Consider the following 26,795-nt stretch of genomic DNA (forward strand, 5'->3'; position numbering starts at 1 on the left):
GATGCCTTCCCAGAACCTCCTTCATCTGGGTAAAAGCAGAAACGTCTGAAAAGGGAGGGCTGCCAGGAATCCCCTCTCCCGGAGAGAGTTTTATGGCTGAAAAGAAGATGGGAGCTCTCTGGGCCACGATGGAGCTGTACAACTAGCCTTACTTGCTTCATTAGTTTCTCTGTGTATTTACCTTCCCAGTTTGCTACCCTTGAAAGCCTGACTCCCCTTCCTTTTTTTTTTTTTTAATGTTATTTATGATTTTGGCACCCCACTCCAGTACTCTTGCCTGGAAAATCCCATGGACGGAGGAGCCTGGTGGGCTGCAGTCCATGGGGTCGCTGAGGGTCGGACACGACGGAGTGACTTCACTTTGACTTTTCACTTTCATGCATTGGAGAAGGAAATGGCACCCCACTCCAGTGTTCTTGCCTGGAGAATCCCAGGGATGGCGGAGCCTGGTGGGCTGCCGTCTATGGGGTCGCGAGAGTCGGACACGACTGAAGCGACTCAGCAGCAGCAGATCCGACTGCACTGGGTCTTTGCTGCTCTGCATGGGCTTTGGTTGGGTCGAGCGGCAGCTACTCTCAGTTGTGATGCTCGTTCAGGCTTTTCTTCCCGGTGACTTCTCATTTCAGAGCATGGGCATGAAAGGGCACGCAGGCTTCAGGCGCTGTGGCGTGCAGACTCAGGAGTCGTTCCCAGGCTCTAGCACATAAGCTCCATAGTTGCGGCAAACGGGCTTAGTTGCCCCAAGGCATGAGGCATCTTCCACTACCAGGGATCGAACCCGTGTCCCTCGCACTGGTGGGTGGATTTGAAACCGCTGGACCACCAGGGAAGCCCTCCCCTTCCTTTGTCTTGTCACTTCTCTGAGGATTTAGTGTTCTTTTGTTAAGCTGCTATAGAAGCCCTGGTTCTAACCACGCCGGCTCCCACGTGTGTGCGCAAGGTACATGTCAACACTCTTGTGTTTGTCTTTCTCATGTTAACCTGCCTTTAGTCAGTCTAATTTTACAGGGCCCAGGCCAGCGAACCTAGGAGGGTAAAAGGAAAAAGAATTGTTCTTCCCCTACACTGACTACACTGAAGCCAGGTTGGGCTTCTCACGGCCTCCCCTCTGGAGCCTGAGACGAGCGGGACAGAGGCTGGGACGGGGACAGGACAGCCGCAGGGGGCCTGCTGGAGGATGGTTGTACGGGGGCGTGTTGAGAGTACAGGCAGGTGCTTCAGCGAGACCCCTACAGCGAGGCCGCCCCGAACGTGGGGCCCCAGGCTGGCGCCCCTCCGTTTACCTGTGTGAGCTGACACTGCCTGCCTCTGTGTTCTCTCTGTGAAAGCCTTCCTGCAGGGGGCCTCGCCCTGCCTCACCCGAAGGCCCAAGCCCCAGGCCTCTGGTGTGCCGGGGGCCCCACTAGGCATCTCCTGCCCTTCCCACGGTTCCCTTCATCCCCTGTGAGATGATTTGCTCTTTTACTTAAAATTTAAAACAAAAAACAAAAAACAACATTATTTGTCTGCCCTGGATCTTTAGTTGCAGTGTGTGGGATTTAAGTTCCTGGGGCAGGGATTAAAGCCAGGCCTCCTGCACTGGGAGCGCGCAGTCTTAGCCACTGGGCCACCAGGGAAGCCCCCTCCTCTCCCCACTTGCACGACGACGCCGTGAGACTGTCATCGCCCCTCGTAGCCCTGAACTAGCTCTCAACCAACACCCGTGAGGGCTCCTTCCTGGCAGAAGCGACCGCTGGGGAAAGACCCGGAGAGACGAGCCTGGAAGCCCTGGGGCCCGCAAGGGGCTGACGGGGAGGAGACCTGTGGGGTCTGTGGGCCACTCTGCGTCCAGGACTCAGAGGAGCAGAAAGCAGCTGTGGAGGCTGGGGGCTGGGCGGACAGGAACCCCTCTGCGTGTGGTGGCTGCACAGGAGGGATCCCGGGCTGCAGCATCCCCCTGAAACTGGAGACAGCGGGGCCTCAGGGTGGGAGGCCATGTTGGGGGGAACACCCAGGAAGAAGCCTCTGCAGGCCCACAGGCTCTTCGCATGCAGAAGGTGGGGGCCACGGGGTGGCCTGAGTCACTGGGCAGGGGCCTGGCAGGTGCCGCTGTCCCCAAGGCCCCGGTGGTCCTTGGAGGACCAGGAGGGGGTGAGGTGGGGAGGCCAGGGAGGAGGCTGCCTGCATGTGTGGGGTCTTGGGGGGATCTGTTTGAGGGAAAGGGGTCCTGGATATTTCACAGGAACCTCCAGAGCTGGACTCGAATGCCCAGCAGTGATGACCGGGTGCCTGAGCCCCACACACGGCTGCTGTCTCCAGCCAGGGGGACTCTGAAGCCTGGGGACCCCTCCTCCAGCTGCCCCCTCATGCAGAGGGGCTCCTGTCCTCCAAGTCCATGCCTTCCACAGCTCCTTTCTGCTCCTCTGAGTCCTGGACTCAGGGCCCCTTGCAGGCCCTAGCTCTGTCTCTCTTCCAGGCCTTTCCAGGCCACCCGCACCTGCCCGGGGTACAGCTCCTAGGGAGGCCAGCGCCCGCACCCGAGGTGTGTGGTGAGACACGGGCACAGCTCACCAGCAGGTAGGACAATCAGAGGCTGTGAGAGAGGCGCTGGGGGCTCAGGGGTCCAAGGTCAAGTCTGGGGCATGCAGCAGGGTGGGATGGAGTAGGAGGGGGTGACCAGGTGCAGGGAGGGGGCACCAGAGCCTCAGGGTGAAGCTGGGACACTCAGCAGGCAGAAGGGCTCCAGGACCCCACACCTCGGTTCCTGGAGAGGGACCAGGACCTGACGCCCCAGTTCCTGGAGAGGGACCTGCGAAGAGGGACCCTGGTGTCTCCTTCTGTCTGTCCATCCATCTGTCTGTGCCAGGCCCACAGCTGGCGTTCTCGTCACTGCGCTCTTGTTTTCGTGAAACAAAGGACCTGGCAAGCAGATGATAAGAACTACAAATAGAGGAAAACGGGCCTGGGATGGAGGGGACGGGAGAAAGCACAGGTGCCTTTGTAAATGGATCACATGACTCAGTGCAAACAAGGGTGTCTGAGCTGCACCACCAGGAGAGCAGGGCGGTTTTCAGGTCTGGGAGGGAGGTCAGTGACCCTACATCCTGAGCACAGAAGCACCTGTGGGATGACAGGAGAACACACTGAAGCAGGAGCTGGGTGGGGCCTCGGGCAGGACCCTGGGGAAAAGCAAAAGGAGCGCAGGACTGGGGCACAGAAGCACCTGGCGGTGGGCTGCAAGTTCTATTTTTATTTAAAAAAAAACATTTATTTGGCTGCACCCAGTCTTGGCTGTGGCACACAAGATCTTCAGTCTGTGGTGGCACACGGGATCTAGTTCCCCGACCAGGGATCCAACCCGGGTCCCCTGCATTGGGACTGCAGTCTTAGCCATCGGACCACCAGGGAAGTCCCTGCAATTTTTAGAAGGGAGGTCAGGGTCATTGAGAAGGGAAGTGACCTGAGGGGGGTGGGCGGGAGGTGGGAGTGAGGGGCTCCCTGGCCAGCACCCAGGAGGCCCACCCAGGTCAGAGAAGTATCCTGCAGAGTGGAGGTCCAGGCAGAGGCACTGACAGATGGAAGGGGCCAGCAAGGAGACCCCAGGATCCCGAGGTGCTGCCCCAGGATGTCGGGGGAGGGTCATATTTGCACTAGGTATTCAGGCTGAGCATCCAGAGGTGAGAAGGACACAGGCGTCCTAGACCCTCAAACTGCCCGCATGCAAGTTGTGGGGGGCAGGTTTCAGCCCAAGTCCTGGCATCTATCTAAGGCCTTCAGGTCGGCTCTGCTCGGCCCCCAGCATCACCCAGCACCCCCCGCCCCCTAGCCCCGTGGCCTCATTGTCTACATCCATTTACCTATATTCCCAATAGCTCTCGAGGTGATCAAAAAGTACTGCATTTTCAAAGGGAACTTGTTCTGGTAAAACACTCCCCACTTCCCCTCCCCACACTCCTTCCTTTGCTTTCCCAGTTTCACAGAAATACCTGGTCCTCACCGGCTTTGCTCTCAGGAGCGAAAGAAAGCATAATAAACACTTTTTCCAAAGCCCCACTGCTTAACCCTCCAGACCGGTCTTGGCCAGTTTCCTCCAGGTCCCTGGGTCGTCATAGCACCATTTTTTTTTAATCAATAGATCCCACATGTGATTTGTTAGAACAATTATTAACTCACATCTTTACTATTTGAAGCACTCATGCAAACTGATTTCCAAAACAAAACACCAAGTCTCAAGGGTAAGTGGACCAGGAACACAAATTAAAGTCTGTCTCTCGCGCACACACACACAGACGCACACACCCACAGACACACACACATGCTGGGGTGGGGTGGGGTGAGCCCACCAGATGGGGCTCCTCCAGCCTGGCCCTGCAGTCCCAGGCCCTTCCACGTGCAGAGATTCAGTGACAGGGAGAAGCAGGGCCAGAGTCGAGGGAGGCCCTTCTGCTAAGTCTCATTCGCCTCCTCTGTAAAATGGGACCATAACCTGCTTGGAGGGTCTTCTGGAGGTGGTTTGAGCCCTGGCCCTGGCCTGGAGAGGGTTCACCCAGTGTGGGAGCATCTCATGAACTGTTAAGGACTGAACTGTGTCTCCCTAGAGTTTAACACGACTGCATTTGGAGGTGGGGCCTTTAAGGAGGCAATTAAGCTTAAAGGGGCCCAGATCCCATAGAGACAGCAGAGCGGGGGTGGGGGCAGCCGTCTACAAGCCCACCCACGATGCCACCTTGATCCTGCACGTCTTGCTTTCAGGAGCGTGAGAAAGCACACTCTGTTGTTTCAGCCGCCCTGGCTGTGGCACTGGGTTAGGGCGGCGCCTTGGGCTTGAAAGCGCCACTCTGCACACCCTCGCTTTCAACAACGGCTCCTGCCTTGCTCCTGCACTCTGGGCAACACCCCAGTGCAGGGAAGGCACACCTTGGGCCCCAGTCAAGTCAAGAAAGTCAAGGAAGTGAAAGCCGCTCAGTCGTGTCCGACTCTTTGCGACCCCATGGACTGTAGCCCACCAGGCTCCTCTGTCTATGGAAATCTTCAGGCCAGACTACTGGAGTGGGTAGTCATTCCCTTCTCCAGGGGATCTTCCCAACCCAGGGATCGAACCCAGGTCTCCCACATTGCAGGCAGATTCTATACCATCTGAGCCACCAGGGAAGCCCCAGACCCACACAGAAAAACAGATCCATCTGGAATTACATCCTAATCAAATGCACACTAATGCTATACCACGAGCCCTAACTCTAGACTCATCACAAAACTTTCATAAAGAAAAAAGTAGGGAACGCAATCTGCTGCAACTGTTTATTATATTCAGAAGTCTACAAATTTGAGCTTTTAAGAAAAATTCACAAAATACTCAGTTGAAACCACATATCTGGTTCATCAAATTTCGAATATATTTTACTGTGCTGAACAATATATTCTAATGCTGTCTAAAACACAGCCAAATTATTTTTCATTCATTTGTACACATTCTTTCATTTTTTGAAAACCAAGATTAAGATAAAAAATATTAAGAAAACTATCCAATTACAACTACTGTTTCCCCATAAACTGAAATATTTTCTGTGGGTGTATCTTCTCACCTTATTCACTTTTTACTTCTGTACACCATATCGATTTATAAATGCACTTAGGGAGTTCTCATCTTCTATTTCTCATAAATTCAAACAGTGACACCTTGTCAAAAGATTAATTTGCTTGGCAATGCAGAAGCTTGGGCTGTTAAAAGCACTCACTGAAAATTATTTTTTTAATTTATAGATCATATAAAACAAACAATTTCCAAGGGACAGATGTCTTTAGACATTATTTTGAAATTACCTTAAGATGTGGAAGTATTGATGAATTAATCCATCAAATTAGACACCAGCTATTTTTGGTCTTTTATTTTTATTCTTTGTTCCCTTTTCAATGAAGTACGTGTTGTAAGTTTTGTTTCTCCAGGCCCTTCTCATATCAGCTGATTCGGGCAGCCTTTAGCCATGAGTCTCACTGCTCTGAGACACCCTCCCCTCCCCCAGTGAAGAGAGGCCGAGGAGCCCTTGACTCCGGACCTCCGGCTGTTAGAACCAAAGAGTCCAAGGAAATAAAGCAGGGATGTGCATGGATATGCCAGACGGAAGTAACACAAAACTGAAATTACAATGAAGCTTCTACAACATCAAAAATGAGAATTTCTAAAAAGAAATATTAAAGATCAGACATGAATACATATATATACCACGAGAAAAAGTAGCAAAACAATCTGCGCTAAGCCAGCTGGTCTTCACTGCAGCCCGTGATGTGGTCACTGGTTCACGAAAAGAGGAATGTCTCCAGGAAACACCGAAAACATCAGTGTTAAGAACCGTAGCGATCCTGCAGAGAGAACCAACACGGGAGTTCACCAGGGTCAGCATCGGTTCCACTTTCTCAGCATCAGCGAAACAGATGCCTCAGTGACGGCAGCCCGCAGCTGAGGAAGCGGGAACGGAGCCCCTGGGCGGCGGGAGGGGCCGTGAGGGGCGCGGTGAGCCCTCCGGGAGGCAGGTATGACGGGGGACAGAGGAACACACGTGGAGTCCGAACCCCGAAATTCTGGGCCAGCTGAGTGGTCTCACCAGGAGCAGCTTAACCTCTGTGCTTCTGTTTCTCCATCTACAAAATGGGGATGATCACCTACAAAGAGGGAGGTCACCTCTGTGGGAGGACTGACGTGGGCTCGGCTGACCTAAGGGACATGAAAGAGCTCTGGGGAATTCTAAAGAAAGCTTGGGCCGACAACAGCCGCTGGCCCAGGGCGGAGGACGCCTCCACAGCGGGGGTGCCTCCCCAACCTGGAAGACCTCCACTTAGAGGCATCAGAGTTCACGTCTATCAGGTCCTGCCCTCTGTGGCTGCGTTTCCCATTCACAAGCATCCTAAGATAACTTCATGTAAGCAGGAAGGTTCACGGAATAGCCTTCAGATAATCAGAGCCGGCCTTAAAGCGTTATACACAAGTGCGTTCCACCCTCGCCTCACACAATCTAAATACTCAACTTGGGGAATAGTTAAATAAATTACACACATTTTTGCTCAACAGAATGTACTGAAGAGCTTCCAAAGAATTTTGAATTACATGGAAATGCTCATAACAAAACATCAGGAAGAAAAAGAGGATATAAAATCACACATACAATATAATCCTTTAACATTTTTAAACAGGTATGCACAGAAATCTACAATTAGAATAAACCAAAATATTAATGAACGTTTTCCTTGGGAGGTGGGGTTATGGGCCATTTTTAACTTTGTTCTTAATATTTTTGTTTTTTAACATAAGAGAAAAGTAGTAATGATCATGACAATTCCTGTAACAACTCCTCTGGAGTCATAAACTAGAAAATTTAAACAAATATGAAATTATAAGTTCTGGTTTTCATGATGTCCTGGGTTACACTGTAGCAAACACATAAATCGAGAATATAAAATCTAATTCTCTGGCAATTAAAGAGTGGTCCAAATCTCATTTTCAAAACTACAAACCCACCATCAAACTCAGTTACCATCATCCCCATCTCACTGACCTGAATGGAAGTCATGACTCCGTTAGCAAAGACGGAGAGCTTTCCGGCAACTGACCTCACTCCCTGCTTGAACTGGGCCATGTCGGGAGCTGTAGGCAGCACGCTGGTGAGGTTGTAGCTTCCTGCACACAAAGCAGATGCTGGCTTGTCACTCGTCACTCCACCGTAGCAACGGCGCAGCCAGCATCCAGGGACTGGAGAGCTTGGGGGATGCACCCCCCCCTCCAATGCCCATGGGCAGCAGCTGTGGTTAAGGGACAGGACCCGGGGGTGGGTTTCAGTGCCAGCCCCACCATGAACCAGCTGCAAGACCCCACAGTGAGACAGGATGTGGCATTAGGTCTCAGGACCATCGGGGCTCAAATACTGGCACTGAGACTTCCAAGCTGTGTGTCTTTGGAGAGATTGCTTACCCTCTCTGGGCCCCCGTTTCCTCCAGGCAGTTAACACAAGACCTGACAGGTAAGAACTCAGTACATGGCAGATGGGCGGACATCAGTAGGTTTTTCGGGCTCAGCATCAGTTCCCCCTTCTAGTGAAAGCCCTCCTCCCTTCTTTGGGAGGTCTCTCCCCTGATCCCCGCCCCTCCCCCCGAAACCATGTGTGGACACGTGACCCAGACCTGGCCAATCAGAGGGATTCCCATCTACTCAAGGGAGGGGACCGTCTGCTTGCTCTGGGGTTCCTGGTGGGACAGAGAGCTGCTCTGTCTGTGGCCAGGGCTGCACCCCTCCCACCCACCCCTCAAGGAGCAGGAGGAAGCCTGTCTCAGAGCAACAAAAGGAGGCTCACCCGGGGAGGTGGCCAGATGGGCCAGGCTCCTGATGGCCAGCTCCCAGGCAGAGGCTGACCCTCACCTTCACCGAGGCCCGGGTCAGCTGGGTCTCTCTGCTGCCTAGGTTCTGGCTCGCCCCAGCACAGACATGCACATGTGGGGCGTGTCCGAGTCATCAGCCGTCAGGGGTCTCCGAGCCAACAGGTAGGCTTTGGTGGCATGCTCTTGCCACTCACTTGTGATCGGGCGCTGGAGGGGCTCAGAGACTGAGTGACCCCAAACCTGGGGTCCCCCAGGGAGCCAGCCCAGCTGCCCTTGGCGCCACATGAGACCCATCTACACCCACCCGCCCCTTAAGCAGTAGAAGCCAGGTCTCTTGCCAGGAACAAAACGGAAGACACATGTTCACCTTCCAGCACAGGGGCCACTGGGAGAGACCCTGTGTTTCCCACAGCACTGTTCCCACACTGACCACTGGGGTAGGGGCCCAGGGGCAGCCGTCTCCCCCTCTCTGCCTCCAGGTGATTTTTAAAAAGTTGGTGGCCCTTTGCTGATGTCTTCCCATATGGCTCAGCTGGTAAAGAACCTGCCTGCAATGCGGGAGACCTGGGTACAACCCCTGGGTTGGGAAGATCCCCTGGAGAAGGGAAAGGCTAGCCACTCCAGCATTCTGGGCTGGAGAATTCCATGGACTGTATAGTCCGCAGGGTCACAAAGAGCCGGACATGACTGAGCGACTTGCGCTCACTTCACTTGCCGATGACAGGGCGGCAGCCTAGCCCAGGGGCGGGCCTTGGGTTCCGCCCAGCGCGGTAGGGCTGCCAGCCTGTGGGATGAGTCTTAGGAGAAACAAAGAGATCATGCGAGACCTGGAGCGCAAAGGGCCCGAGTCATAGCTGCTCCGTGACACCCAGAGGTCAGCGGAGGTGACCTCGGCACCAGCGCCTCCACTTAGAAGTTTTCAACTCAGCAGCGTTTAAAGGGGAGGGCAAGGCTGAGGTGGGCCGTTTAAGCTGGAACCAGAGCCCCTTGGGTGCACGGACTTCCCTTCGCTCAGGCTGGTGCAACTCCAGTTTGTGCAGCTGAACTGGCCGGTGACCCCACCACACAACTGTGACGTGTGACAAGCAAGTCACCAAGCAAAACCACCTGATGGCTGACTGAGGTCCGTGCTTTGGAGGCTGGCAAACCCCAAGAGGCCAGGTTCCTGGGCTCAGAGAGCGAGAGCCAGGACAGGGGAGGGTGGCTGAGGGGCCTCAAGATCCAGGGAAACAACAAACACGCCGAGGGTCCCCCCGTGACGCCGGGCAAGTGCACACGGAGCCCAGACACAGGCGTCCGCAGTGCTCTGGCAGTCCCACGGGGGCCCTGTTCAGACTCAGATGATCGCAGTCAGTTCTGGAAAGAAACGCCCTAGAGGGCCAAGCTGGGTTTGCAGTTTCTTTTGTTCCAGCGCTGCTCTCACAAAGCTACCTCTGCTCTGTCATCGGTGCACTGAGTGGCGACCTCCGAGGCAGTGCCCGGGGACGGCAGGCCCGGCTGACCCTGCTCTAGAGTGATCGCGGCGGCTGGTTATGTGCGTTCCCCACCCAGCCCCCCCAAGATCCTGGAAGGGACTGGCGCCCCTGAAAACGCCAGGGTTAAGCCATACTCCCAGGAAGTATTTTTGCTTCACCAGGAGGCATTTCCAATCTGAAACTGTCTTCCCCTGAACTCCGAAGAGATTATAAAGGTGACTGTGATCCACCCCGTGTGCCGATACTTCACAGATGGGGAAACAGTCTAATTTAAGGAACACAGAACACGCTCTTCAAACCAGCTTTTGCTCTTTGTTGAAATGCACTCTAAATAAAGGGGTAAATATTTAATGAGAGTTGTTCAATGCACTCCCATTTAGAGCAGTTATTAAAGGCATCTGATGAGAGACGCAGAGAGGAGAGGGGAGTCGTGGTCTGAACCATCTTGGGGGTCTGGAATGGAGAGGGGAGTAGGCCCTTGGCCGTTGGGGAGGGGCTGGGGTCCCTGGGCAGCCTTGCATAACCAGGGCACCCCCATGGTGACTGCGAGTCCTCAGGACGAGAGTTGTCTTGGACCCACAAGGGCCAAGAAAATTAATAGACCTTTGTTCCCTGAAAGGGGACAGGAAGGTAAACATAGGCTGGCCGCAGCCTGCCTTCAACAACTGGAAAAGGCTGCTCATTTGATCTCTGAAGGCTTTTTTTCCTTAACAAACAATGTTTCAGGGTGAGACTTCCAGTAACTCCAATTACAAAAACACATACAGCTGGGGGTGCTTTTCAAACCTGATAGGTTCTCTGGCTGCCCTGCCTCTGTGCCAGGGCGCCCACAAGGAGGCAGGCCTGACCCACAGGCCTGCCGAGCATCCCTCTGCAGGGGGGTGGCAGGTGGGGCGGTCACACAAGGAAGTTGCCCGGAAGAGAGGCTGGGACATGGGAAGTTCACAGATGAGAACACAGCTTCTCCTGCTGGAGGCCAAAGGGCGGTCCTGCTCTGCCTGTCTCCGGGTCGGTGCTTGGGGGGTGGACTTGGGGGACAGCTAGAACCCTCTCTCTCCCCTCTCGCCACAGCACAGCAGCCTGGCAGTGCCCGCTGCACCCTGAGGGCCACGGTGGCTCTTGAGACGCCCCCCTAAACCCCATCACAGAAGGCCTGAGGCACTGGGGTCTCCCCCCTGGCCTTCTCTGCTGAGGCTGTTTTACTCTGGGCTTCTCTGTGGCTGCAGGGCCGCCCGTGTGGGTCCCTCCCTGACCTCTCCCAGCTCCTTCAGGGCTGGAAACGAGGGTGCAGGCAGTGCTGGGCCCCGAAGGCCTCGGAGAGCCCCCTCCCCTGGGCGTTCCTGCTGACGAATGGGCTCCTGAAAGGACCTCAGAGGACCCTGCTCCTGGAAGGTTGGCTGTGACTCAAGAGGGACACTGGCCCTTTCCCTGCCCCGAAGGCCTGACTGAGTGGGACTAGAGCAGGCCTCAGAGTCAGAGGCCCAAGCAGAGGCACGTGGTTCTCAATGTCCGTGTCGGGCCTGTGTGCTGAGGCTCACTACCTGGGGCACCCAGACATCTCCTCATCTGGGTCTGGACTCTCCTCTCCACCTCCCTGGTTCCAAAGCCCCATCTGTCTCCAGGGAAGGCAGAGGCTGGTGGAGTCACCTGTTCCATCTGCCCTGCCTACTCCTGGGGCCTGGGAGGGAACCCTGGGGGCCTGCCATGTCCAGATCCCAGGGGGATCCCACTGAGATCTGTCCCAGTGCCCAGGGGGCACTTGATAGAAAGTGCCCCATTTATGCCCCAGTACATGCTTGTGAGGTGAGTATTACCCACCCACTTTACAGAGGAGGAGACTGAGGCCAAAGGCAACCTGATACTCCAGGATTTACAGTTAGGGAGTGGGTCACGTCACACAAGAGCCCAGGGCTGTCCCCTCCAAGGCTGTAACACCATACAAATTAGATCTCATGTTCACACTATGCTAGGAAACCCACCCATCCCCCCACACCCCCTGCTGCAATGACAACACTTCAGGAAGACAACTTTCTGAAACTGCAGGTAACTTTGGGGAGGTTGCCTGGAACAATAACTTCCGCTCTGCCTGACTTACAGGGGCCACGTGCGTGTGTGTGCTCCGTCCCTCAGTCGCGTCTGACTCCCTGCGACTCCCGCAGCCTGCCAGGCTCCTCTGTCCATGAGATTTCCCGGGCGAGAATACTGGAGTGGATTGGACCCACTCCAGGGGATTTTCCTGACCCAGGGATCGAACCCATGACATCTCTTGCATCTCCTACATCGGCAGGCAGGTTCTCAACTGCGCCCCCTGGGAAGCCCTGGCAGCGTCGAACACCGGCTGCCAACAGTCTTGGAAAGGTGAGAAGTCCTGCGCAGAGAAGACGGAGGGGCGGTGGGGACTAGCCTCGTCGCCCACCCGCCTGCCCGGCCTGTTACCTGCCGTCTGCTTCCTCTGCTCATCGAACAGGTCAGCTGAGCTGATGGAAGAACTTGCCGAAAGCCTCTCCAGCCGAGCCCTGGCTTCGTACTACAGGAGAGCAGCAAGAAAAGGAAAATCAGGCTCCAAAATCATGAGCAATTCTGCAGAAAGGAACACTGAGGAGCTATCACGGCGCTCGGGTTCCGCAGTCACAAGCAGACAGATCAACGCCCAAAGGTCAGTCAGTGGGGGGAGCCCAGAGGGAGGGTGGCAGTGACGGCTCTGTCGCGGTGCTGCCGCCACCCAGCTGCCAGGAAAGGCCGCTCCACGAGCCTCTCTCTCGAAGGCCTTCTGTTATTTGCAAACTGAACTTGAGTGCTGTCCACTTTAAGACAAGGCCGTGTCTAGGGGGTGGAGAACAACCAGGTGGCAGGTCTAAATACTCTCAGAACGCTGGTGGAATTTCTACTGCTACAACATAAACTCAGTACACCTCAGGAAATAATTCTCTGCATTGTGCAAGAAGCCTAGTGATAACCCGCATCGCTAAGAATTTCGCGTAAGCACACAACTACTTCACAAGGAGAAGGGACCTTTCAGGTTCCCCGTTTCCATTTGAGTCTTACTGTTTAGCCAGACTCCACTGAGATAAGCTCATTAACATCTCTGAGAAAAGAGGCAACAATCTCTCTTCTGAAAATAAATATACCTACCTTCAAGAAACAGCTATGTACTTCATTTAGCTATGGTTAAGAAAAGTACTGGAGGTGGGAGGGGGGTTCATGTTTGGGAAAAACAAAAAAAATTTTAAAAAAAGAAAAAAAAAAAAGAAAATTACTAAGGAAATTATAGGTGTATCAAAAATTCCTGAAATTTATTCAAAAGATATTGAATGGATGGCTATTCAAAACACTGGGAAAGGAATAAGAAGAAGATGTAACACAGGCCCTACCTTTCTATCACTCTTCTAGCTGGAGCAGCCAAGTGGGACCACTGGGCAGAAAGACGTGGGCTCGAGTCCTGCCCTGGGGACAGGGGAACTTTGCAGCCTGAGTCCATCTCACTTAGTACTCGGCACCTCCTCCCACTCCTTCCATGTCCCTGGCTTGCTTTCTGCTCTGTGGGGACCACACAGAACCACTCTGGACACTTACATCAGCTTTGGCTTGCCTTCCAAAGTACATATCTGAGGAAATGGCTTTGACGTTGCCAAACTTCTTCTGGGCCTCATCTGTATTTTCAGCTGGCTCATAGTCTGGCTTGCGGCGAGTGGTGGGTCTACAGTTAGAAACAGCCAAGGCAGGAATGACATCAGCAAGGTGGTGGAGCAGGAGTTTTTCACATTATCCCCCAGAGAACACTGGTGTGTGTGTGCGTGTGTGTGTGTGTGTGTGTGATTTGGTTGATTTTTGTTTTTATTTATTTGGCTGCACCAGGTCTTAGCTGCAGCATGCGAGATCTAGTTCCCCAACCAAGATTAAACCCACACCCTCAGCAATGAAAGCGAAGACTCCTAACCACTGGATCACCAGGGAATTCCTGAGAATACCGGTTCTGACAATCACCCACAGATGAGCATGCCTTTGTGGGAGTCCAGGAGTCCAGCAGAGAGGCTCCAACACGCTGTTGGAGCAAAAAGAATCCAAGACTGGCTGCACTGAAGAGGTAAGAGGAAGAGCTTCACTCTGCTCACGCTATTCCTCCTCCCAGGCTGCGCTGCTCGGGGCCAAGCGAGGTCCACTCGGCCTGCCATCTCTCCCAGAGGGAAAGGCATGAGGTGGGTGGCAGGGTGCCTGGTTTCCAAGGATGCCTAGGGCTTCCTCATCCACCCGGAACACTGAGGGGATCTACCTGGCTGAGGCGCTGGGAGGGGCTGCCAGGGCTGAGAACTCATCAAAGGCATGCGGATTCTACTAACCACTTCCTGGGCTCCATGGGCAGCCCTGCTCACAAAGCACTGCGTGCACTTTGCCTGCGGAGCCCTCAGTGGGCCACAGGGCCGCCAGGGCTGACCCATGAACCCTCCCTCCTGCACACGCCCTGGTAAGTGCGAGCCTGTGCAGACAGCCGGTGAGCACGTGCAGAGGGCCAGCCTGACTCTGGGCTGGCAGAAAAGTGCACTGACTTCAGCTTCCCAGGGCACCATCCTAGGGGAAGCAAGCAGGAGGCTCTCATCCCTGTGTGTGGGACGGAGAGAAGACAGGCCATCTTAAGACTTCAACCCCCAAAAGGGGTAAGCAGGGAGGAGAGAGTGCATCCATAGAAAAGGCCTGAGAACACCCTAGCGTCTCCAGCACGGCTGACAATTGATGGCATTTCTCATCGAAAGCTGAGCAGGAAAGACTAGAGGATTCCTCCTTCAAATGCAAAGACAGCAACATGACTCCAAAGTGAAAGTGAAGTCACTCAGTCATGTCCGACTCTTTGTGACCCTGTGGACTGTAACCTACCAGGCTCCTCTGTCCATGGGATTCTCCAGGCAAGAATACTGGAGTGGGTTGCCATTTCCTTCTCCAGGGGATCTTCCCGACCCAGGGATCGAACCCGGGTTTCCCGCATTGGAGTCAGATGCTTTAACCTCTGAGCCACCAGGGAAGCCCGAGGAACATGAAACGTGATACCACAAGAGGAAACAGTAATTTTCTAGTAACTGACCCCATATAACTGCCTGACAAAGAATTCAAAATAATTTCTTTAAGGAAGCTGATCAACCTTCTAGCTTCAAGCACAAGCTGGAATCAAGACTGCTGGAGGGAAAAAATAAAAAACCTCAGATATGCAGATGACACCACCCTTAGGGCAGAAGGTGAAGAGGAACTAAAGAGCCTCTTGACGAAAGTGAAAGAGGAGAGTGAAAAAGCTGGCTTAAACTCAACATTCAAAAAATAAAGGTCATGGCATCCGGTCCCATTACTTCATGGCAAATAGATGGGAAAAAATGGAAACAGTGACAGACTTTATTTTCTTGGGCTATAAAATCACTGCGGATGGTGACTGCAGTCATGAAATTAAAAGACACTTGCTTCTTGGAAGAAAAGCTAAGACCAACCTAGACAGCCTATTAAAAAGCAGAGACCTTACTTTACTAACAAAGGTCCATAGAGTCAAAGGCTATGGTTTTTCCAGCACTCACATGTGGATGTGAGAATTAAAGCCGTGCGCTGAAGAACTGATGCTTTTGAACTGTTGAGTTGGAGTGTCCCTTGGACTGAAAGGAGATGAAACCAGTCAATCCTAAAAGAAATCATCCTTTGAATGTTCACTGGAAGGACTGATGCTGAAGCTGAAGCTCCAATACTTTGGCCACCTGATGCGAAGAACTGACTCATTGGAAAAGACCCTGATGCTAGGAAAGATTGAAGGCAGGAGGAGAAGGGGATGACAGAGGATGAGATGATTGGATGGCATCACCAGCTCAATGGACATGAGTTTGAGTAAGCTCCAGGAGATGGTGATGGACAGGGAGGCCTGACGTGCTGTAGACCCCCGTGGGGTCACAAAGAGTCAGACACAACTGAGTGACTCAGCAACAACTATATATACATCTATATATCTGAATCACTTTGGTGTACACCAGAAACTAACACCACATCATAAATCAACTGTGCTTCCATTAAAGATAAAAGAAGGAAAGAATATCTTGAAACAAATGAAAATGGAAACGCTTACGGCATACAGCAAAAGCAATACTAAGAGGGAAGTTTAATGCCAACAGGGATGTGAAAAGGTGGTCAACATCTCTAATCATCAGGGAAAGGCAAATCAAAACCTCACACCTGTTAGAATGGCCATTGTCAAGAAGATACGAGATAAGCGTTGGTAAAGATTGGAGAACACGGAGACTTGGTACACCGATGGTGGGAAAGGAAATTAGCACAGCCACGTGGAAAACAGCACAGAAGTTCATCAGAAAGTTAAAAACAGAACTGCCATCTGCTCCCGCTTCTGGGTATAAATCTGAAGGAAACAAAGTTGGTAGCGTGAAGAGATCTCTGCAGCCCATGTTCACGGCCAAGGTTTCCACAGCAGTCAAGTTGTGGAAACAATCTTCGTATCTGTCAGTGGGTGAATGGATAGGGAAAATGTGATCCCACATACACAATGGGATAACATTCTGCTATGAAACAGAAGGAAATCCTGCCACTTATGACAATAAGGATGAACCTGGGGGACATCACACGAAGTCAGACAGAGAAAGACAGATACTGCATGTCCTCACTTGTGGGTAGAATCTAAAATTTTTTTTAAAAGGTTGAATTCAAAGAAACAGAAACTAGAACAGTGGTTTCCAAGGAGGTGGGGGAAATGGGTAGATGCCGGTCAGAGGGTACAAACTCTTCATCATTTGTGATAAGAAGAGTAAGTTCTGGGGACCCAACATCCAGCAGAGCGACTAGTTAACAACCTGAAGTGTGCTCAGCACAAAGAACAAAAACAGCCAAAGCAGGTTAAGCTAACTGGAGGTGATGTATTTCTCATTTATCATGTAAGCACATGCCATTTTACTTTTTAAAAAGGCAACAGCAGTAATTCTGTAAAGGGATTTTAGGCCACTTTAAAAAGCCTGTAAATTCTATTTAGAAAAAAAAAAATGAATAAATATCCAAACACACGACATTGGAAGGAATTCTGCTACTTAATATAGGCCTGTAATTTGGCTTCAGTTCCACGGATCAATCAGTAAATACTGAATACGCTGTGACGCACGTAAAGCACTGTTCCACGCTACACAGGATACAAGTGAGCAGGGTGGTGGTATATCCCAGTCACCGAGGACAATTCCAGGTCACACTTACTGTCGCAACGTGCTGGGACTGTCCCCCCACCCTCCCAGCAGTTCCCTGGTTTGGACGACACGTTATTCAGCCCTTATTCACGATCACCAGAAGCTGGAGACAGTTCTTTGACAGGTAAATGGATAAACAGACTCAACGATAAAGAGGGATGAACACAGCAAAACACAAGTCTCAACCGCACTGCTGCTGCTGCTGCTAAGTCGCTTCAGTCGTGTCCGAGCTACGGAACGTTCAAGAAGTCTGTCTAACAAAGCCAGTTACTGCTCGACTCCAGGATACGAGCTTCTGGGAAAGGCAAAGCTGTAAGTTCAGGAGACAGACCAGGATACAAAGAATATTCTTGAAATAGTACAACACATTCATTTACTAGGGTTAGAGAATGTCCCTGGAGACGCGCGTGGAGTCACAGTTTGCAGTCCCACCTCTCTGGGGTCCGTACCTGTCCGTATAGCCTGTGTTTTTCGGAATTGGGTCAGTGTCTTTGATGGTCTCTTTCTTCCAATAGGAATCTGAACTGTCATCCCAGCTAGAGAAAGAACTGCTCCTTAACTCCATGGGCTCGTCAAAGAACCTGTATGGGAGAGAGCAGAAGAGAGGATTTGGAGGACCTTACTGATGTCCGCTCACATCAGGTACATGGGCACTGCACTTCCCCGACCCCCCTGAAGCTGGGGGCGGCCGTGTGCAACAGGATCGGACCCCCTGAAGCTGGGGGCGGCCGTTTGCAACAGGATCGGACACGAGGCGAATCACTCCCAAGGCCTTTCGGGTGCTCAGTCCTCTCTTCCCTCCCGAGTGGAAGGGGTTGTGTTTTCCAGGGGCTGTAGTTTCAGGCAGGTGACACCACCATCCACCTGGACAATCGAGGTGCCACCAGAAGGATAGATAATCTATATCCTTAGCTGCCTTTAGTGAACAAAGAAATAAGCCATCCCTGTGCTAAGCCCTTAAGATCTGGGGGGAGTATTTATCACGGTGGCATAACCTAGCCTATCCCAACAGCACAGGACACCCTTGAGGGTTACCCAGCTATAGGCTGGTCACGAATGACGCTTCAGGAGGGCTTCCCTGATGGTTCAGGCGGTAAAGAATCTGCCTGCAATGCAGGAGACCCAGGTTCAATCCCCGGTGGAGAAGATCCCCTGGAGAAGGAAACAGTGACCCACTCCAGTATTCTTGCCTGGAAAACCCCATGGAAAGAGGAGCCTGGCGGGCTATAGCCCATGGGGTTGCAAAGAGTTGGACATGACTCAGCAACTAAACCGCCATCAATGCTTCAGGACCTGGAGAACTGACACCATTCTAGGAGCCCCTTGTTGGTAACCCTGCCATGTTAGCCCTGGATAAGACAGCACCCCTAACAGAAACCACCAGTTAGTGTAAGTGATGCTAACTGGCCTCATTGTGGAGCCAGGTGCAGAGCTATAACTGTTGATCACTGGACCATCCCACAGATGCTCTTTCAGACTGGAGCCAGAAGTGGACTTGGTAAGCATCTCAGGGGGGACGCTGGCCTGCTGGGTCAGTTTACACTTTCGTTAGCTGACCATCATTGGGCAAGGAGTGGCTCAGAGAGCAAAACTCAACGGCAGATTCAGGTCCTATGTCGGGGGAGAAAGACCTGTGACGGGGAGCAGCAGGCTTTGCCTGGGACAGGACAGAAATAGACTGGTGAGGTGAGTGTGCCAGAGATGTACTCAGAAGTGACTGGGCCATCTCCGAATTCGTGACAGCTTAGGATGGAAAAAAAACCCAGCCGGACCCGCACTCCTCTTAAAGGTGGTTCCAGGAGTTCAGAAGCGAGACTCAGATTCTAATGCTTAGGTCTCAGGAAAGGAAGGAGGATGGAGGAGGATGCAGAGACTTTAGAGATGTTGCCAAGATGTTTCCGGAGAGTAAGAACAGAAGCACGCAGGAGACAGGTGAGGGCCAAACTCCGAGGGCGTAAGGAGTCATCCAGAGATGAGCTAAGATGGGGGAGGGGTAGCGGTGGAATAAAATGGAATGGACTCTTTTTTCCTTGCAGGAAACAAACAAGCAAACAAACAACAACAACAAAAGGAGGGTGGGTAAATCTGCTGTTTGAAGCAGATGGTATGGCCTTATATGAGTGATTGAAAAAAAGCAGAATTTCCAAACGTGGTTTCCGCGTTCTCTGGCAAGGAGGTCATTACCAACAAATCTTGTTACACCAGGCTTCTCCCTCCAGGAAGGAAAACCTGCCGTGTTCAAAGCGTATCTGGATTTCAGCTAGAAGCGGAGCAGGCTCTGCTCAGAGGAACAGGAACAACCAACCCCTCCTCACCTGGAAAAGTGAAATCACTCAGTCGTGTCTGACTCTTTGTGACCCCCTGGACTGTAGCCTACCAGGCTCCTCCCTCCATGGCATTCTCCAGGCAAGAGTACTGGAGTGGGTTGCCATTTCCTTCTCCAGGGGATCTTCCCGACCCAGGGATCGAACCCGAGCCTCCCACATTCCAGGCAGACGCTTTAACCTCTGGGCCACCAGGGAAGCCCTCCAAACGTTCGAGGACATATTTGTGAGGGTCCCAGTGAAAGAATAAAGACTGATCCAATCAGGAATTTAAAACTACTTAATAAGCATCTTTAGGGACGGTGGCTCAGAGGGTAAAGCATCTGCCTGCAATGCCGGAGACCTGGGTTCGATCCCTGGGTGGGGAAGATCCCCTGGAGAAGGAGATGGCAACCCACTCCAGTATTCTCCACCCCATGGATGGAGAAGCTTGGTAGGCTATAGTCCATGGGGTTGCAAAGAGTAGAACATAACTGAGCAACTTCACTTTCAATAAGCATCTACGAGGGGCCAGGCTCTGGCTGAGGGAGGAGACACGCTCAGCCCCCACCCGGATGGGACTGGCCGATCTGGGCTCAGAAACCTGATCTGAGCTCAGAAACCCGATCTGAGCTCAGAAACCCAGGGAGACAAAGTGGATGCCCAAGGCAGTGTTTCTTGGGGAACGGCCCTCGGACTGAAGGGCGAGGAATGCCGAGGGGCTGCATGGTCCCCCAGAGGCTCTGGGCTTGGGGTTGGGGGTGAGGACTGAATGGCGGTGGGTAGAACTTCCAGGCCCTTCACAAGTCTTAGGTACTGGGACTCAGGGTTGGTGTCACTCTAAGGAAATATTCTTCAACCATGTAAGCCCAAGTGCTTATCCTGGAATATACGGGCATCAGACTTTTTTTTTTTTTTAATGGCTGGATAATACAAGAATCAGAAGGAGAGAGAAAGCCATTCTGCTAGCTCCCTGCTGATCAGCCACTAGGCCACATTCTACTGTGTTCTCCAAGCTAGGGAGGGGATGGGGGTCGGGGGGGGGGGGGGGGCTCTTCCCACGGTTCACCAGTGAGGCTGCCTGAGCTCCGACCCAGTGCAGTGAGGGAAGCAGGGAGCAACTTGCTGGGGGAGGACGGGGTGGCAGAACCCACTGATGGCTGTGAAGCATCTGCCCTTCCTCAGAAACACAAGTACCCCCGGATCCCCAAGGCCTTAGTGACTTTTTTTTGGCCACATGACTTACGGGATCTCAGTTCCCGGGCCAAGGACTGAACTCAGGGTCATGGCAGTGAAAGTGCTGAGTCCCAACCACTGGATTGTCAGGGAATTACTTCTATTGAATTTTTTTAATGTTTTGACTTCTAGATCCCAATTCTTAATGCTTTTCACTTATGTTTTCTCCCTCTCACTCTGGTTTCACTCAATCTGAAAACATTCCTTACGTAGGATTGCCCGGGGCACTAGCGGTAAAGAACCTGCCGATGCAGGAGACATTGGTTGTATCCTTACTCAATTTAGGATTTACAGCTGTAGACAGCTGCCTCTTCCACTGAAGGCCACGCTGGCTTTGTAAGGCTGAACAAATTGTTCTAGTTTCATTATTTTGTACTCAGTATATAATTACATTGTTTATATCCTGGAAATAATGGAACTAAAAAAAAAAAAAAGCCCAAAGACACGGCTGGTCTCATTTTTAATAGAAACAGCACTCTTTCATAATTCAATAGTATTCAAGTTCAAATGGGCTAATGAATAATTTGGAAGCAGTGAGAGCTCCTCATGGAAACGCCCACTTTCCCAGAGGCCATGTTTACCCGACTTCATCTGCCAAAGTAAGGATTGTTCTACCCACAGTGATCACGACCAAGGAGGACCAGCATTGACGTTCCCATCAGACAAGCTGCAGGTAAAGACAAACAGCACGCCGAGGTCTCTGGCGGGAATCCAGCCAGTGTGGTCAATATAAAAACACCATCTGCTCCCCGGTTCCAAACCATAAATAATTGTTCCGTAGAAACGGAGGCCTTTCGGGCTGACTCTTAGGACTAAGCTTTCGCAGAGAGAGGCCGACGGGATTCCTGAAGCTCCTGGCGGACGGAGCCCCCCAGGAAGGAGCTGGGCAGTGGCCTGGGGTGGGCGAAGCTCCCCAACAGCTTCCCGGGGCACATCCTCAGTCGCAGCCGCCTCTCCTTCCAACTCCGCACCACTGGTGGAGCTGGAAACCCTATGCTCTCTGCAGGAGCTGTAATGAGCAGTGAAAGAATCAAACAGGCTTTTGTGGAGAAGCCAGGTGGGTGAGTGTAGACCCTGCACTACAAGGAGTTTCCCCGACACAGATGTACTCTCTCATCTAAAGTGACCTGACACGTAGGCCGCCTTCAAATCAAGCTAGAGGTTTAATTCTATCTTGTAGAAAATGTATTTAAGTATTTTAAAAGGCATGATTTGGGGGGCTTCCCTGGCGGTCCAGTGGCTAAGACGCCACACTCCCAATGCAGGGGGCCTGGGTTCGATCCCTGCTCTGGGAACTAGATCCTGCATGCCATACCTATTAATAAAAGATCCTGCAGGCTGCAACTAAGACCTGGCACTGCCAAATTAATTAATTAATTATTTTAAAAAGGCATGATTTGGGAGTTACCGCCAACTAACCTGAAATACAGGTTGCTCACGGGAAAAGTGAAAGTGAAAGTCACTCAGTCGTGTCCGACTCTTTGTGACCCCACAGACTATGCAGTCCATGGAACTCTCTAGGCCAGGATGCTGGAGTGGGTAGCCTTTCCCTTCTCCAGGGGATCTTCTCAACCCAGGGATCGAACCCAGGTCTCCCACACTGCAGGCAGATTCTTTACCAGCTGAGCCACAAGGGAAGCCCAAGAATATTGGAGTGGGTAGCCTATCCCTTTTCCAGCTGGTCTTCCAGACCCAGGAATTGAACCGGGGTCTCCTGCACTGCAGGCGGTTCTTTACCAACTGAACTATCAGGGAAGCCTGAGAGTCAAACATAAAACCACCCTGTCTCTGAGAGCACTGACGGGGAACACCTCTAAACTACTTTTTTTCTGGTAAAAATCTGGACTTGAAGCAATTTGCAGTGATGCTAGGTGAATGATTTAAAGACAGTTCTCAGTATTACAAGTCCTTACCTGTGAACTTTGATAGGAAAATACAGAATTTCAGAATTAGAGCCTAATTAGTTAACATACATTTCTATCTGTTACGCATATGGAACTCCTTCTGGTGGTGGTGGTTTACTCACTAAGTCATGTCCAACTCTTGTGACCCCATGGACTGTAGCCCGACAGTCTCCTTTGTCCATGGGGTTCTCCAAGCAAGAATACTGGAGTGGGTTGCCACTTCCTTCTCCAGGGGATCTTCCGGACCCAGGAATTGAGCCCAGGTCTCCTGCATTGCAGACAGATGCTTTACCGATTGAGCTCTATGAAGGAAGCCCCTGTGTAATTGCCAGTCGACAGTGATGCCCTCTGAGATGTGAGTGAGGGTGCCTCCTCTAAGGACTGCCCACACTGATGGGCACACGGTCGACCTTCCCAAACTCCACACCTGAAGGCGGCCCTCCACACGGTTAACTTAAGTATACAACAATAGTAATTAAGCATTCAGACTGAGTCACGTGACTTTTGAACTGAGTTTCTATATAAAAACAACAGCTAAACATGACATAAATAATAGTTAGGCCACAATGCCCCACGTGCATTCATTCATTAAACCCTCACGCTGCCCTGAGAGGCTGACACTGCTGGTGTCCCGACCTTACAGGTACGAGGCGGCAGCACAGGGAGGTTGGACAGGGCAGCCAAGATCACACGGTCATTAAGCGGCAGGGCCAGGACGTAAGTCCAGGCCGCCCGGCATCCCAGCCGGTGCCCACTTCCTGACATGCCAGGTTTACTTGGTGGCTGCTCAGCAGGCCTCCCCCTCCCCGGTGCTGATCAGGTTCTTGGAAGAACCGCACAGAGTGAGCCAATTCAAGTTAAACTTGTTCTCCGTCTCTGCGGATGGCTTGAACCTGAACCACGACCTCTCCACGGTCGGCTTCACACTGGAGTTGGGTAACCTGTCCTTGTTGGAGGGTGAGGGCTTGAAGGATGGGGCCTAGGCTTTATCCCAGGAACCCCTCAGATGGCAACAGTGCTTTTCATTCATACATAAACACACACAAATAGCATTCATTTAAAATTTTATATCCTGCCAATGGGCGACTCCAGAAGCCGGTGGTATGAAAACAAAAGAATCTGCTAAAGGCGCAGCTGGGAAATATTCCAACTGTTGGAATAAGACTAAACGACAACAGATATCTTTGGGGTTTTCCGTATTTTGTGTATTTCTCCAATTTCACATTTTAGATAAATACAACTTTCCCACCTCTGATTTTAATTCCTGGCTGCTGATTTTATTTTCAAACATTTCAATATTAGCAAATATCATCCACTAAAGAAGGGGACCCCAATTTTTTCCCAAAGGACATCCTTGATTCCAGCCGAAGCTTTTAAAAACAATGAAGTAAACTTATTTGTATTTGTTCCTAATGTAAAAAAAAAAACAAACCAGAAACTCGTAAGTCTGTATCGAGCTTTTCAAAACAATACTTTCAGGATGATTTTTAACAGGTTACCTGGAGCTGGATGTAAAGTATGAGTCATCACTGTCATCACCATACTTTTTTCTCGGTTTTGCTGTGATTGGCGTTTCCTGTTCAATGGTCTGCATGTCTGAAGTCACTGAATGTGAAATACCACTTGAGAAAATAGAGAATAAGATGGAAAAAGAATAATATTAGTTCATGAAGATACGTGTGTTCACCAAAGAATGCCTTTAATTTATACTCTCAACAAAAATGTACTTTATTTGGGGGGTTACAAACATGAACAATAGAAAAATACTTTTGTGGTGCAAGCAATAGAAAATACCAGACCTTAGTGGGGACTGTAACTAATTATAGAAAATACAGTCACATATGAAAGTTATGTTTATGGCATCCATTTAATGACAATCAGACCTATTTCATTTTATCTAATAATCAAATTTGGAATTTTCTGCACTGTAGTAAACACGGTTGTCTCTTGGTATCTGAGAGGGACTGGTTCCATTACCCCAGCCAACAAAAACAATCCTCAGGGACACATAATTTTTCAAGGCAGAGGTCCCATGTGTCCTCCTTTGCTTGGCAAACTAAGGAAGCTATCCTTCTCTACTTTACCCCCCCAAAAATCCTTACTATTCCTTCGTATTTTAAATCATTTCTAGTTACTAATAACACCAAATTCAAAGTAAGTGCTACATCTGTTGTCTAGTTGCTAAGTCGTGTCTCTTTGCTGATCCCATGGAAATGCTATATAAATAATTGTAAATACAACGTAAAAACGATGTAAATTGTTGTCCTTAAGTATGGTGTGCACAGAAAAAATTTGTTTTGCTTCCTGGAACTTTCTGGAATTCTCCCTATCCTGATATATTCAAATCCCAGATTGGTTGAGTCTGCAAAGGCAGAACCCCTAGATAGAGAGTGCTGAGGGCTGACTGTATTAGAGCACAGCAAATGAAGGAAGTGAACAAGGAGAAGACATTTCTGAAGTGGAAATTAACAAGGAGAGTCCACGTGTGATCAGCAAACTAGCTTAAATTAGGAAATCCAAGAAAGCAGAGTCTTACCTTCTGCTATTTCCGAATCCCATGCCAAGTCTCTCTGATTCTGCCTTTTTCTTGCCACTCATATTCATCTTTTCATCTTTCTTCATCTGAATTTCAAGATCTTTATAGGCTAATCGTAGTGATGACACACTGCCAGAAAAACCGAATGCTCCTTAACTTAGCGCTGATTCTGTGCTCTTCAGTTAAAACACTGAGAACGCTAAACATGTCACACGCTTTTAGCTTGCTGCGGCTTTCCATGATTCATGATTATAAAGGCAAGCTGGTGTTTTTTGGGAAAAGATCTCTTTTGAGTAGATGCTCAAGAAAAGGTGCATGCTGCTACTGCTGCTGCTAAGTCACTTCAGTCGTGTCTGACTCTGTGCAACCCCATGGACAGCAGCCTACCAGGCTCCTCTGTCCCTGGGATTCTCTAGGCAAGAATACTAGAGTGGGTTGCCACTTCCTTTTCCAATGCATGCAGGCATGCTAAGTCGCTTCAGTCATGTCTGACTCTGTGTAACCCCATGTACAGCAGCCCACCAGGCTCCTCTGTCCACGTGATTCTTTAGGCAAGAATACTGGAGTGGGTTGCCATTGCCTTCTCCAAGCTGCATGAGTTTACAGCTAATTTATGGTTGCTGCTGAATCTAATTACTGTTCTAGCTTTACATTACTTACCGTATCATAATATGTCACAACATAATATATACTTAAATTACTTCTATAAAGGAGAGTAAAATGCAGATTTTTTTTTTCTTTTTCCACTATATGTCCCTGGTGGCTCAGAGGTTAAAGTGTCTGCCTGCAATGCAGGAGACGTGGGTTCGATTCCTGGTTCGGGAAGATCCCCTGGAGAAGGAAATGGTAACCCACTCCAGTATTCTTGCTGGGAGAACCCCATGGACAGAGGAGCCTGGTGGGCTACAGTCCATAGGGTCGCAAAGAGTCCGACACGACTGAGCGACTTCACTTTCACTTTCACTTTATACGTCCATATTATGTAACAAAAGTATGAGATTAGTCTCACTGGTTTGTTCTGGTTTAAGATTATATATATATGTGTGTGTGTGTGTTGTGTTGGGCTTAGTCGCTCAGTCAAGTCCGACTCTTTCTGAGTCCATGAACTGTAGCCCATCAGACTCCTCTGTCCATGGGATTCTCCAGGCAAGAATACTGGAGTGGGTTGCTATGCCCTCCTCCAGGGGATCTTCCCAACCCAGGGATCAAACCCAGGTCTCCAGCATTGCAGGCAGATTCTTTACCGTCTAAACCACTAGGGAAGCTCAAGAATACTGGAGTGGGTAGCCCATCTGTTCTCCAGGGGATCTTTCCGACCCAGGGATCAAACCCGAGTCTCCCAAATTGCAGGCAGATTCTCTACTAGCTGAGCTACCAGAGAAGTCCAAATATATAGGGAATGACTCCAATATTCTTGCCTCGAGAATTCCATGGACAGAGGAGCCTGGCGGTCTACAGTCCATGCGGTCACAAAGAGTTGGACACGACTGAGTGACTAACACTTTCACTTTTCATATATATATAAATATATTTGACTTAACAGATACATTAAGAAGGGATTACTGCATTGCAAAAGGATTCTTCAGTTTATGAGAAAATTTCCCCTAGGGTTTCTCTCTTTTTAAAAAATATTTATTTGGCTGCAGTGGGTCTTAGCTGTGGCACACAGGCTCTCCAACTGTGGCATGTGGGATCTAGTTCCCTGACCAGGGATCGAACCGAGGCTACCTAGCATTAAGAACATGGAGTCTCAGCCACTGCACCATTAAGGAAGTTCCCCATAAGGTCCCTTT

General features: G+C 50.8%; 1 protein-coding gene across 3 annotated transcripts in view; it reads right to left on the reverse strand.

Annotated features, from left to right (window-relative positions):
- Positions 1-5,263: 5,263 nt before the first annotated feature.
- Positions 5,264-26,795, reverse strand: part of ARFGAP3 (ADP ribosylation factor GTPase activating protein 3) — a 52,008-nt gene continuing 30,476 nt past the window's right edge. Inside the window, exons 10-16 of one of the 3 annotated variants that reach the window (XM_004007030.5) lie at positions 25,003-25,131; positions 23,966-24,088; positions 17,473-17,604; positions 13,392-13,515; positions 12,255-12,345; positions 7,527-7,648; positions 5,264-6,336 (exon numbers count right to left, since the gene is read on the reverse strand). In XM_004007030.5, coding sequence (XP_004007079.2) covers positions 6,319-6,336; positions 7,527-7,648; positions 12,255-12,345; positions 13,392-13,515; positions 17,473-17,604; positions 23,966-24,088; positions 25,003-25,131 — 739 coding nt within the window. In that variant the 3' untranslated portion in view covers positions 5,264-6,318. Of the gene's footprint in view, positions 12,346-13,391; positions 13,516-17,472; positions 17,605-23,965; positions 24,089-25,002; positions 25,132-26,795 lie in introns of all 3 variants that reach the window. The other 2 variants (XM_060414283.1, XM_060414284.1) reach the window with 2 other exon arrangements.

The sequence above is a fragment of the Ovis aries genome, chromosome 3 (genome assembly GCF_016772045.2).
Source record: "Ovis aries strain OAR_USU_Benz2616 breed Rambouillet chromosome 3, ARS-UI_Ramb_v3.0, whole genome shotgun sequence".
Classification (NCBI taxonomy): Eukaryota; Metazoa; Chordata; class Mammalia; order Artiodactyla; family Bovidae; genus Ovis; species Ovis aries.